Source organism: Oryx dammah, unplaced genomic scaffold (genome assembly GCF_014754425.2).
Source record: "Oryx dammah isolate SB20612 unplaced genomic scaffold, SCBI_Odam_1.1 HiC_scaffold_4, whole genome shotgun sequence".
Classification (NCBI taxonomy): domain Eukaryota; kingdom Metazoa; phylum Chordata; class Mammalia; order Artiodactyla; family Bovidae; genus Oryx; species Oryx dammah.
In genome coordinates, this window is record NW_024070188.1 from 78,158,803 (window position 1) to 78,173,199 (window position 14,397).

Sequence of the window (14,397 nt, forward strand, 5' to 3'; positions counted from 1 at the left end):
AAGCAAGTAACTCACCTGTGGTTCAGCTCATTTGTCGCTTGTGTCTTGGCAGTGTGCAGTACTACTCTGTGGGTTGGTCAGGTGGACAAGAAGGCAACACAGCAAGATTTAACCAACCTGTTTGAAGAGTTTGGACAGATTGAGTCCATTAATGTAAGTATCAGTTCTTAAATAGAACAGTGCAAGGTTTGGAAAAAATCCAGGGAGTTTTCAGTCACTTTGTATCTGCCCTTAATCACATTTTGGTGAGGATTATTTTACTCTGATCATTTTTGTGTTTATTCTCCTGCTATCTTCTTAATTAATTTTTCTTTTTTTAATGGAATTCTTACAAAATATTTTTAGGGGGCTTACTGCAGTGTGGCAGTACTTGATTGCTAAAAACATCAAATGAGTTAGCAGGAACCATATGTATGCTGTTGCTGTTAAGTGCTTCAGTCGTGTCTGACTCTGCGACCCCATAGACAGCAGCCCACCAGGCTCCACCATCCCTGGGGTTCTCCAGGCAAGAACACTGGAGTGGGCTGCCATTGCCTTCTCCAGTGCATGAAAGTGAAAAGTGAAAGTGAAGTCGCTCAGTCGTGTCCGACTCTAGCGTCCCCGTGGACTACAGCCTTCCAGGCTCCTCCGTCCATGGGATTTTCCAGGCAAGAGTACTGGGTGGGGTGCCACTGCCTTCTCTGAACCATATGTATGACCTGGTTTAATTCTTTTTTTTCCCCTTTTTAAATGAAAATGGAGAAACTGAGTTAGAATTATCATTATTTGCACCTGAGCACGTCGGTGATGGTGGAGACACAGCTGGACGGGAGGTCCCAGTCTTCTGCCAGCCTCCTTCCTCCCCTTCCCCACCTCACCCTCTCAGAGCAAACCCCGAGGCAAGAAAACCTGTGCAGCCTGAGCACAGTTCCCTCACGCCTCAGTGTGATTCTTTCCCTGCACCCAGTCCCCTTCTTGGAATATTTTCTTCTTCCTGAGGGGCCAGTGTTTCTCCTTGGAGCTAAAACTAAGCCATGAAATGTTTTGTAGTCATTTGTTTGAGGAGACTTTAACCCTGATTTTATTCACTGTTACTATCCTTTAATGTCTTTTGGACATTTTTCATCATTATTTACCAGGAAATTGACTGGTTTTTCCTTTCTAGTCTTAGAGTCCTTATAGTCTCAACATTCTTTATATGGCCAAATTTGACTTTTTGGTATTAGTAACAGCAGTGTTTATTTAAATTGAATTTGACCATTTTATATTTTACTTTCAATGGAGGGTGACCTCATTGGAGCCTCACAGGAAGCTGGTTAATAAGTAATTCATATAGTGTTACTTTACCAGGGAGGAACCTAAATGATTTGACTGAGTTACTTGGATAGTAAATAACTGATTAATTAATAAATAATAGATAATTGGTTGAGTGTTTCAACTTAGGTGTTTCAGATTCCTCTTTTTATACCATAAAAGTGTTGAAGGCTTCTCTTTTTGTCTTTTTAAATTTCACCTGTCAGAATTTAAGTAATCTTTCATCAGAGTTTGTAATCATGTAACCTCTGAAATTTTTTTCTGATTCTGCACTACATTTAAACTAATGGTTCTCAGCTCTAGCTGCATGTCAGACATGGGCTGACATTTGAAAAAACATGGATGCCCATAATCAATATCTTTTGATTCTTATCAAAGTGCCATAATTACACAGGTGAATTTGATGCAAAACCAGGAATCACTGCTCTGAACAGATCCTAAATCCAAGTAGCATCTTGTATTTCACGCTGCGTATGCCATGTCTAGTCTTTCTTGTACCACAGTCATTTGGACATCAGTGTGTCTCCCTCTTCTTCTGTCTTACCTTATAATAGTGTATTATTTATAAGTAATAGGCATTAAGTTATTTTGTGAAGTGAAGTGTACTAAATGGCTAGTGATAAAATCCAGGATTTGAAAAATTGATGGAAGGGTTTGGATCTACATTGTGAAAGATGAATTATGTAAGGGGTTAGATAAGCTTCTCTTTTGAGAAGTTTGGAATTAAGAGTTGATAGCTTGAGATATTAGCAAGACTGGGGGAAAGGTTATTTTCACAGCTAAACCTTATGTAATGACTACTAATAAAGTGGTAGAAGACCTTGTAAGTTCTTCATGAAGTGAAATACTCCATGTATTTTTCTGAATTAATACATTAAAGATAATTTTATGATTTGGTAGTTCATAGAGTAGTTAAATGCTACAAAAATTGAGATCCTTATGCTGAGGCTATCTTCCTATTCATACTAAAACCTTTGTCTGGAAGTAGTTGGGCAAAGTTAAGTTATATAAAATTGAAAAGCTTTCATTTTATTATTTGTTGTAGATTTTGGTCTTTATATTAAGGATAAAATATTTCAGCCAAACAAAAATCCTTCTCACAATACCCAACATAACATTGGGAAAATTATAATTACTACTGTAAATAAATTACATGCTTCAAATATGTTGGCCATCCAGTACTACGTTCTGTTTATCTGGTGGTATTATATATGTCTTGCATTATTTTAATAGTTTATCACTGTGTAGTGAAACGGATTGACATGATATTTAAGATTTCATGTATATCAGGCTTAGAATGAGTCCCAGCTAACTTCTGAACTTTTTCTTTAAGTAATTGTATATGAATTGTACCAATAAACAGCCAGAGGAAAAAAGGGGGGAAATGATTCAGTATTATCAGTAATCAATGTTCTGTTCTATTAAAACCATAAAATGCCAGAAATGACTTGCCCTCCTTATACCATTTCTAAAGAAAAAAAATTTTTTAACAGATGATTCCTCCCAGAGGCTGTGCTTATGTCTGCATGGTTCATCGACAAGATGCATTTCGAGCTCTTCAGAAACTTAGTTCCGGGTCATATAAAATTGGATCCAAGGTCATTAAGGTGAGATTGGGGGACGCATGCTCTTGTTTTATTGGATTGTTAGAATCCTGTTTCCTGTATTGAATCCTTTTTTAGTGTTATGGGTAAACCTTGACAGAAATTTATTATTTCAGTATTATTAAAGTATAGAATAGCTTGAGGTTAAACAATAACCAAACAAAACCTTATTCAAGCAGTTCTTTGAAATCGTACCCACACAGTACTCTTTAGTCAACCAGGACCCCATTTTATGAGCAGAACATTATCAAGCTTGTCTTTCATTCATTTTTTCCCAGTGCTTCCTAATCCTAACCCATAATTATACTATTGATGTCTCCTTTTTAACATCTTGTAATTCACATTTTATTTCTGCTATTTTGAAGATAATTTATTTCATCAATTTCTGTAACTAAATTAATAAATTTAAAATTACTTTCAAAGGAGTTAATACACCCATGTTTTGTCCTTTTATGGCAGAGAGTTTCTCTATGTAAGCTGAAGTGTCACTGGTCTCTTCTCTCATGGAGTACCAAGATTTTGTTTAGCTAATTATCTAAGTATCTAATTGCTTAATTATAAGATTTTATCTAAATAATTATATCTAATTAAGTTGAGGTTTTTATGGTAAAAAGTAGATTTGGATTATATTGAGGAATGTATTGTTTTAAGATCCTACTAAGAAGTGGCAGAAAGTGAAGAGGAACTAAAAAGCCTCTTGATGAAAGTGGAAGAGGAGAGTGAAAAAGTTGGTTTGAAGCTCACCATTCAGAAAACTAAGATCATGGCATCTGGTCCCATCACTTCATGGGAAATAGATGGGGAAACAGTGTCAGACTTTATTTTTTGGGGCTCCAAAATCACTGCAGATGGTGACTGCAGCCATGAAATTAAAAGACGCTTCCTCCTTGGAAGGAAAGTTATGACCAACCTAGATAGCATATTAAAAAGCAGAGACATTACTTTGCCAACAAAGGTCCGTCTAGTCAGGGCTATGGTTTTTCCAGTAGTCATGTATGGATGTGAGAGTTGGACTGTGAAGAAGGCTGAGTGCCGAAGAATTGATGCTTTTGAACTGTGGTGTTGGAGAAGCCTCTTGAGAGTCCCTTGGACTGCAAGGAGATCCAACCAGTCCATTCTGAAGATCAGTCCTGGGTGTTCACTGTAAGGAATGATGCTGAAGCTGAAACTCCAGTACTCTGGCCACCTCATACGAATAGTTGACTCATTGGCAAAGACTGATGCTGGGAGGGATTGGGGGAAGGAGGAGAAGGGGATGACAGAGGATGAGATGGCTGGATGGCATCACCGACTCGATGGACAGAAGTTTGAGTAAATTCCAGGAGTTGGTGATGGACAGGGAGGCCTGGCGTGCTGCGATTCATGGGGTCGCAAAGAGTCGGACATGACTGAGCGGCTGAAGTAAAGTAGTGGAAATAAACCCCATATTACAGACACCATCACTGTCTAATGCAGGTTTCATTTTACAAACAAAATCAGGAAATACATGGGAAAAAATTCCTTGATTATTGTTATTCCAGCAGTGATTTTTGTCTAGCTGATTTTTGAAACTAATTTTATTTGTATTTACATCATTAGCTTATGATTTTGTATGTTTTAGCTTTTTTTTATTTTTAAATAGTATAAATGAACCCTTTTTTTTCCTTCTCTTATAGATTGCTTGGGCTTTAAACAAAGGTGTGAAAACAGAATACAAACAATTCTGGGATGTGGATCTTGGAGTTACATATATACCGTGGGAAAAAGTTAAAGTGGATGACTTGGAAGGTTTTGCAGAAGGAGGCATGATCGATCAAGAAACTGTAAATACTGGTAAGAACCCTACGGGGAGTTTTACTGTTTAAAAAGCATGCTGAAAGGGTTGTAACTGCTAAACATTTTGCATGATGGGGTGAATTGTGTTACTTCCTGGATTTTTTTCCCCCTTGCACACAAGAGGGGGAAAAAAGTGAACCATTACCCTGTTCAATGTATATGCTTACCTGGGATCTATTCATAAGTGTCAGAGTGTAGTGTTCTAAAACTCTGAAGTAGCATTTCTTATATATGCCTTTTTCTAAAGTTTCAGTCTTTGAGAGAATTGTCAATATGGAGGCATCTTTAGACTATTTTATTTACTTGAGTTTAAATGAGAACTGGGGATTTAGGATTCTTTCTTTAAAAAAAACTTCTTAGATTATAATATTTTGATTAGTATCTGTGTTGAGAATGGCAGGAATAGAACCTTGGTTTAGAGAGCTGTAGTTCAGATTCATGGAGCTTTAGAAAACTTATAACCAAGTGATAATCTGACCTGTTGTTTTAAAAATCTGTCTGTTTTTAAAAATTCACAGGATAATGGATACTTGGGAAAGAACTGAAATATGATATACCTCATTTCGTGACATCTTAGCTCTTTTACTAAAGTTAGCTTAATTTTCAGAGTAGTGTTTTTGTTCTCTGGCCATTGCACATGTTTTCAAACACTTTTTTTCAGTTGTTGTATTCTTGCCATTTCCTTCTCTCTCTGACTTGGATGGCTGTTCTTCGAGAACATTTACTCATTCAAAGCATATTTCAGTTCCTGCTGTGTGCCAGGCATAATTTTAGGAACTGTGACTATAGCAGTGAGATAGACATAAACCCTTCCTCTCAAATTGCACACTGTAGTACAGGGATGGACAGCGGGCCTTGGGCCAAGTCTTACTGCTGCCTGTTCTGTAAATGAAGTTTTATTGGAACATAGCCATGGTCAGTTGTGTTTACCTATTGTATATGACTTTAAAATTCGACAACAGTTGAGTCATTGTAATGGAGAACACAGGCCCACGCTGTCTAGAATACTTACGGTAAGAAGTGTTTGCCAACCCATGTTCTAGTGGGGGGAAAACGGATAATAAACAAAGTAAAAAACTTAATAGTATTTCACTGTGGGTAAGCCCTAAGAAAAAACAGAGCAAGGGGATAGGCAGCATGATTGTGGTGCTTCTGCAGTTTTAAGTGGTTGAAGAGGGTCTAGTGGAGCAGGTGATTTTCAGAGGGCTGAGATGTGCAGCTTTCTGGGATAGAGTGGTTCGTACAGAGAGAATGCAAAGTCTATTAAATGGTCATAAGAGCAGAATGGCTTGAGTATAGTGAGAAGTGAGTAGTAGGAGATGAAGTCAGAGAGGCAGAGTGGAAAGGTCATGTGCAGTCTTACTAGTCATTTTGGTAACTTTGATGGGTGTACTCTAAGGGAGATGAAGAACCTTTAGAGGACCCGTTCGACCTTTGTTCTGCTTTTGCATTTTTCAGTATTTTCAGGGAGATTTTTCTATATTGAGTTAATGCTTTCCTTGTTGGGCTCCCCTTGTACCTTGTGACAAAATATAGAATAAGGTTGGTTCCTCTTATATCAGGCAGCCTTGGAGATAAGTCTCTTATGTCCCTTTTATGTGTTTTCTCTAGACTGAATATTTTAGCATCTTTGATTTGTGCCTCATTTCATGTTGTTTTGAACTCCTTAGTATCCTAATCAGATTTATGTCAGCAGAACCAAATAGAGTTTGTCCACAACACCTAGAGTTGTGGACACTTCTGGAAAATGAGCTGTGGTACAGGAAGGACCATTCGGACCTGGAGTAAATGTATTCATAGTAATAGAAAATGAAAAATTGCATCCACTCAGAGGAAGTCAATTTAAAATAATTTTTTTAGAATGGGAAACGGTGAAAAGCTCAGAACCTGTTAAAGAGACGGTCCAGACAACTCAGAGCCCACCTCCAGCTGAAAAGGAGACAGTGGTCACAACCCAGGCAGAGGTTTTCCCTCCACCTGTTGCTATGTTACAGGTTAGTGCTGGGTGTTGTTTTTTTTTTTTTTACTGTTCAATGTGTTGTTTTACATTTCTGTTTTTACTCATTTGGACAAATTGTGCAAAATAGACTAATATTAAATATAAGTATTTTGAAAATTTTCATTTAGGTAAGATGTAATTCATATTTAAATGTTTATTTACTGAACAAATTTATCGAATGCCTGCTCTGTGACATTCACTGTTCTAGTCACCTGGGATAGGGGAGACCTCAGGGAAAGAAAACACGCATAAATCCCTGCCCTTCTGGAGCAGTTGTTCTCATTATGAGAGACAGAAACTAGGAAATTAGTGAGTTTATAAGATACTCTGCAAGGGAGAAGGAGGTATAAAACTATGATGTCAGGAGTGCCTCAGTAGGAGTTTACAATTTAAAACAGGTTAGACTTTATTGAGAATGACATTTGAGCACCACTTAAAGTTGCTAAGGCAGTTAATCATGTGGCTGCCTCAAGAAAGCTTTGGAGGCAGAGGGAACAACCAGTGCAAAGGCCACAGCTGGGGACACTATGGGTGTGTTCCAGGGAAAACAAAGGAGCAAGAACAGTGAGTGAGAGGCAGCTTCGTGAAAGTGAGACTTCTTGGAGGACTTTGGTTTCACTCTTCAGATGGGGGACCCCTTATTTTGAAGAAAGAAGTGGTTTCATCTGGCTTTAAAGGATTGCACTGGCAACTGCTTTGAGAATAGAATAGTAGGCACTGATAAAAGCAGAGACAAGTTAAAAGACAACTGCAGCAATTCAGACGAGATGATGGTGGCTTGGACGAGACTGATGGCAGTGAAGTCAACAAGCAGCTGACAGGTACTAGGTGTATTGTCATGGAATGACATGATTGGATTTGAGTTGTGAGAAAGAACAGAGGCAAGGTTTTTTGGTCTGAGAAATTGGAAAGATGGAGTTACCATTACCTGAGAATGTGAGACTGTGGAAGTGTGGTTTTGGGAAGGACAGAGGGAGTTCAGTTTTGTGCATGTGAAAGTTTGAACTCTTTCTGGACAACAAAATCGAGGTGTTGAATAGACCGTTGATACAATGTGAACTTCAGAAGAAAGGTGAGCTTCCCTGATGGCTCAGCTGGTGAAGAATCCACTTGCAGTGCAGAAGACCTGGGTTTGATCCCTGGGTTGGGATGATCCCCTGGAGAAGGGAATGGCTACCCACTCCAGTATTCTGGCCTGGAGAATTCCATGGACTGTATAGTCCATGGGGTCGCAAAGGGTCAGACATGACTGAGAGACTCACTTTTCTTCAGGAGAGAAGTACAGCCAGTCATGCCAAAATGCAGATAAATATTTGGGAATAATTATACCTACTATGAGTAAAAGAATTTATGGTTAGGAGTAGAAAGCAAGTTAATGAGAAATGCAGCCCTTTTAAAGCTGGTAGTGAGTGATGTGCTTCCTGATGGTGATTAGATTGCATAACATAGTTAGGTGTTACAAACTTAGTGGGAGATGGCAGTTTAAAATTGAGCATGATATTCACTGTTGAAGGAAGTGCCCATATTTTTGCATTACCTGAATATAAGGTAGATTTCACAATCTCCACATACACTGTGTTGAAAAATACTGTCTTCTACTTCAGGTAGGTTCACTTGTAAGAATACAGGAAGGAAAAAAATAAAGCAACTTAATACGATAATGTTCGTTACCTTCCTGTGAAACAGAAGTCATTTACCTTTGGTTGTCCTAAGATGTAATCGTTGCAGATGGATAACATGGTGCATGGACTTTTTTATTTTCTACCCCCAAGATTCCAGTGGCCCCGGCAGTGCCTGCGGTTAATTTAGTGCCACCAGCATTTCCTGTGTCAATGCCAGTTCCTCCTCCCGGCTTCAGTCCAATCCCTCCGCCTCCTTTTCTCCGAGCAAGTTTCAACCCTTCACAACCACCGCCTGGTAAGAATTCATCTTGTATTTGAACTCTGTTGAGAATTCTGTCGTTTAAATTGTTCTCTTTCGAAGTTTAAATGCTATAAGAGCAGTGAGTCTCAAACCAGAGCTTACATCCGAATCACCTGTAGGGTGTGTTGACGCACAGATCGCTGGGCCCAGCCACCTTCTGAACCAGTGGAACTGCAATGGGGCAGGACAGCTGCATTTCTAACAAGTTCCCAGCTGATGCTTGTTGTTCACAAACCACACTTTTAAGAAGCATTTGACAGAGAAAAGAAATGAATATTTTAAAATCATTGAAATACTTAAAAATAATTTAACATTTATGTTGAAGTTTTTTATATAGAAGTCTACAGTTATCACCCATTTATCAGAAAGTATGCATCAAATATATATAGATTGAAAAAAATGAAAGTGTTAGTTGCTCAGTCATGGCAACTGCGACCCCGTGGATTCTAGCCTGCCAGGCTCCTCAGTCCATGGAATTCTCCAGGCAAGTATACTGGAGTGGATTGCCATTCCCTTCTCCAGGGGATCTTCCCTACCCAGATATTGAACCTAGGTCTCCTGCACTGCAGGCAGATTCTTTACCATCTGAGCCACTCTGGATCTAATAATACGTAGATTAGCCATCCTAAAAATTATTAGATTTCCAGTTTGACATTAGAAATTAAAGTATATCTTAAAGTGCTAATTGAATTTGTAGTAATTCTTTTGACCTAATTAATTATTGGTAAACATAAAGGCCCTTAAATCATTGTTTCCATGTAAAAAACTATGGATTACTTAACCTATATCAATTAAATGCAGTTAATTGCTTATATGTAAGAGATATAGAGAGCTTAGAGCTTTTTATTATTAGATCATGGGAGGTTTAGAAGAATAAGGGATCAAATGATACATGTTGTTTTTCAAAATTGTTTTTTTAACTTTATGAATTATTTGTGTTTTATGAAAAGAATGACTGAGTTGATTTCTGTAATTTAAATCCTTAGCCATTGTTGAATACGGTTCCTAAAAACTGGAAACAAAACCAAAAATTAAACTCATTGTCTGTTGTAATTTGTCATGTAATGTAAAATTTTTAAATCATAGTTTAATGTATAATTTGAAGTTGATGAAGATTTTAGTAAGAACTGTAACTTTTTATATTTTAAATATTAGAGAATTACTCATAAAATATCTTCTGTATTTGTCATTGAAAATTAAACTTTTCTCAGAAGAAATACATGGTATTTCAAAAACCATACACATGTTTGCATTCGTTTGTTGAAAATCATGTTTTTTCCCCATTATTTTTAGCCACTTTTTCTAATGGAATTTAATGGTAGCTCTGTATTTTAAAAATACAGAGAAGCAGGTTTATGGTTGGATCATGTGATATTTAAAATCATGAAACTGCCAATAGTAAGTTATTTACTTATTTTTATTAAGGTTTGTTTCAGTGTTCAAAACAAACTATAGTAAGACACAAAATTAATGCAAATATTGTGGTCTAGTGGATAAACAGAATATATATATATATATATATATCAGAAATACAGTAGCATATTTTACAGGTGACATTATTGCATATAATATTACTAGGAGCTTGAATACAATGCTTAACTCCCCATGCAGTCATCAAGCTAACAGAAACAGGCTGCCTGGCTTGAATTAATGTTTGATTTTACAGTATCATAGAGCATGCCACAGAATTTAGACGAATGAGTAAACAAATAGTATGTGTTTATGACAGGGATCTCTGTGCTTTTATTTTTTAGCCTACTAAGTGTCAAATAAGGTTATGTATATAAAAATAATTATTTAAATGGAAAATATATTCATAAATATGAGGTTGTAGTAGCGATTATATGATGAATGTAGAATTTCATTTATAGCTGTTTAAATCTTTGATTTAAAAGAAAGTAACTTTCTTGTTATTTTATTGTTGGTCTTTTTTTTCCCCACACAGGTTTCATGCCTCCTCCAGTTCCACCCCCTGTTGTACCACCACCTACTATCCCGCCAGTAGTACCAACATGTGAGTTTTCTACATTAAAAATTATGTGTTGATTCTCATTCCTGTGAATTATTGTTAATTTTTTTATTCTGAAAGTTGTCAGACAATTGCATTTTTTTGGTATTTTGGGTTAAATGATTTCTGACAAATCAGCAATATTGTATGACAGTCCATATTCAGATTTGCTCTATTGGATCAAAATTTTTTTACAATTATTTATTTTAATCAAAAGTTCTCATATCTTTTTTTGTTTTGTTTTATGTATAAAATGTCTTAATCTGGAGCAGCTCCACCCACATTCCCTTTTTAAAAAATCCTTCATGTCTTTGACTTGTTGCAAAGTAAGTTCATTTCTATGTGTGTGTGTGTTAAGTTGCTTTAGTTGTGTCCGACTCTCTTCAACCCTGTGAACTGTAGCCCAACAGGCTCCTCTGTCCAAGGGATTCTTCAGGCAACAGTACTGGAGCACGGTGCCCTGCCCAGTTCCAGGGGACCTTCCTGACCCAGGGATTGAGCTCCATCTCTTACATCTCCACACTGGCAGGCAGATTGTTTACCACCAGCCGCACCTCGGAATCCCTCACTTCTCTATATAGGATCCCAAATGATGGCTTTGGGTTTTTTGCTTCTTTGTGGCATCAGATTTGTTTTTTTGTCTTCTTGAACCTCCTGCAGATAGAAAGTTTTTAGCACCATAGGCTTGTTTAGAACATGCTTCAGCTTTTTTGGTAAGAAAACCTAACAAGTGGGGTTCTGTGGACTTGATATTACTTCACATCAAGAGCCATGCATGCAGCGCCTTCCTGTTCGCTTTTAATGATGTCAGAATGGGTCAGAGCGTTCGGATGGTGGCACCTGGGCGTTAAAAGTCCCTTGCATATTGTCATCTGATGCTTTCATCCTTTATTATTGCCAGAATCTACCTTTTATTAGTTGCAAAGTGATCTTCCAAATTTTATGATCCCTTCCACATTTCTTAGCAAGAATTTGTTCTGTAAATTATATTTCATTACCTTGAAGGACAGGAGACCCAGGGTAGATGCTAAATTCTTTACTACAAGTGCCATCTTTCAGAGTAATGAATTCTATTATCCGTGATACCCAGTGGCTGAAGGTAGGGGAGAATTTCTCTTATTTCTTCTCTACTCTCTTCCCTCTATGTTTTTCCCCTTCATTTTTAGTGATGTGTATGGATTAATGGATTTATGCTTTCAAATAGTTAAATTCACTTTTCTTTTTGAAGTTCAATTTGTTCATCTTTGTACAGTGAGACCTTTCATGTTACTGCTCTATCCTTTTGGGATGACTGTTATCAGTTTTTGAGGGCTTCTTAGCTTTTTGCCATAATATTGGACCAAAGGACTTTATTGTAAAGAGAGTATATATGATACAGAGCCTACCTTTTGATTTTGTAACTCATTTTTCTTATATTTTTAAACTCCTTTTTCTCCTGGTGCTGTTAGACAACATGAGGATCCTTTTTATGTTACTGTTGGTTAATTAGGAAGAACGGTTAATTTTTTTCTGAAAATTAGAAAAATGTTCAGAAGCCATTTCTGAATTCACTGTTTACAGTATCCTACTTGGTTAAGAGCCCGTCTCCCAATTTTACTTCTTATTTTAATTATTTTGGAAAATCTGGGATCAATTAAAGGAAAAATAGAAATACCATTGTATGCCAGATATTCACCTGATTGTTCACACTGTCTCATTTAGTTCTCACAATTCCCATATGGGATCTCAGGTCATTTTATTCCTGTTTTACAGCTTTGTTCTATGTTAACGGTTTGTCTAGGTAGTCTGGAGTTAAATGTGAGGATAAAACACTTTTTAGAATCCCAGAGTACATGACTAGATAGTGTTGTAACATAAATTTGACTAGAATTTCTAATTGTTCAATTGTGGTTTTAATATTCCTCTAGCTTAGTTTTTAACATACGTGACATATAGACAGGGCATTTCTACCCATTCTTTAAAATGAAATCTTTGCACCTTTTTATTTGTAGTTCTAATCTGATGAGTTTCTAACCTCATTTGACAAAAAGTAGTGAGTGTAAAAGACCCTGGTACTTAGAATTTCTAGAGAATTGGGCAGGTTTTCACTCTCATTTGTTGGTCTTTGTGCTTACACCAGTCGTTTCTGTACATTTAGATGGCCGCGTACTGACATCCTTGAAAAGTTACTCGGTTTTGTTTTCATTGATTTCACTTTTGGCTGTGCTGGGTCTTCCTTCATTACTGAATGAGCTTTTCTCTAGTTACGGTGGGTGGACTTCTCATTGCAGCGGCATCTCTTGTTGCAGAGCACAGGCTTGCGGCTGTAGAACACAGGCTTAAATAGTTGTGGTGTACAGACTTAGTTGCTCCATGGCATGTGGGATCTTCCTGGATCAGGGATTAAACCAGCGTCTCCTGCGTTGGCAGGTGGATTCTTTACCATTGAGCCATGAGGGAAGCCTCATCTTTGAAAAATTATGATTTTAAGTGTGGGTCCTTATTTTACTATACTTGTCTCTACTGAATATTTCTAAAAATTGTTTTACCCTATTTTTTTTTAAAAGAGGTTTCTAAGTATAATTTAGCCTCTTCATGATGTCTCATTTATCATTTTGAGTATCAGTTGCTATATTTATAATGTGCTGGGTAATACAGTTCAGTTCAGTCACTTAGTCATGTCCAACTCTTTGCAATCCCACAGACTGCAGTGCGCCAGGTTTCCCTGTCCATCACCAGCTCCCACAGCTTGCTCAAACTCATGTCCATCGAGTTGGTGATGCCATCCAACCATCTCATCCTCTGTTGTCCCCTTCTCCTGCCTTCTATCTTTCCCGGCATCAGGGTCGTTTCCAGTGATACAGAGATGCCATTAAATGAAACACTCAGGCTCCCAGAGGTTAGTTTTCATCATAAATTAAATAAAGGGACCAGAAGAGAATTCACATATGACATGTCAACTGGGCAGTCTCACCAGATAATTGGGAGAAGAGGCAAGGAGGTGATTTAAAACTTCAAGACCAGTGTTGGTCATGCTTAATATTTTAACTTGGCACATTAATTGATTAGCTAATTAAATCTGAACTGTATATTCTCCTTCTTTAAACAGCTTTAGTGCAACCACCATTATCTATGACTCCAGAAACTGTGAAAGATGTTGGATTTGGTAGCCTTGTTTTACCAGGTGGTTCTGTTGCCAGCAGTCTTGCTACTGCCACTCTGCCAGCTGGAAATGTTTTTAATCCTCCAACGAAGCAAGCAGAGCCTGAAGAAAAAGTACCTCATCTTATTGATCATCAGATTTCTTCTGCAGAAAACACCAGATCAGGTAAAAAAAAAAAAAAGTAAAAAGAAATTCCCAGAAAGACATAGTTAAATCATAAGTACTACTTCTCTGTATTGGTGTTTAATTCTGAGGTGTCATGCATATGTAACCAGTGCATGGATATTGCAGCTTTTAAAAAAAGAAAAAAAAAGATGACTGTCTCCTAAAATTTATATTAAAAACAAATTTGGCATTCTATTCAGGATAGTATATATTTTGACACCTTTTCTTCAAGACTTCTCCCTTTTTTGGCCTATTGGGACTTTTTTAATGTGTTGTTATTAGAATAAGATTGCACAAAATATGTATACCAACAGAAAGATTAAAACAAACCAATATAAGGTAGAGCTTCTGCCAGATATTCAGCTAGGTCTAGAAGATAAGTGTGTTGTTTGAAAGCGGCAAGTCTTTTTTTTTTTTTTTTTTTTAATTGACACTACTGTTAGAAACG

The 14,397-nt window shown here is 37.2% G+C and overlaps 1 protein-coding gene across 4 annotated transcripts in view; it reads left to right on the forward strand.

Annotated features, from left to right (window-relative positions):
- Positions 1-14,397, forward strand: part of SCAF8 (SR-related CTD associated factor 8) — a 217,014-nt gene that overhangs the window by 72,098 nt on the left and 130,519 nt on the right. For all 4 annotated transcript variants that reach the window (XR_005720821.1, XM_040238732.1, XM_040238730.1 and 1 more), the window contains 7 exons: positions 53-153; positions 2,787-2,900; positions 4,553-4,709; positions 6,573-6,706; positions 8,484-8,628; positions 10,580-10,648; positions 13,731-13,949. Coding sequence is in view for 3 of the 4 variants with exons in the window: in XM_040238732.1 (XP_040094666.1) it covers positions 53-153; positions 2,787-2,900; positions 4,553-4,709; positions 6,573-6,706; positions 8,484-8,628; positions 10,580-10,648; positions 13,731-13,949 (939 nt within the window). In the remaining variant the exon portion in view is untranslated. The remainder of the gene's footprint in view (positions 1-52; positions 154-2,786; positions 2,901-4,552; positions 4,710-6,572; positions 6,707-8,483; positions 8,629-10,579; positions 10,649-13,730; positions 13,950-14,397) is intronic.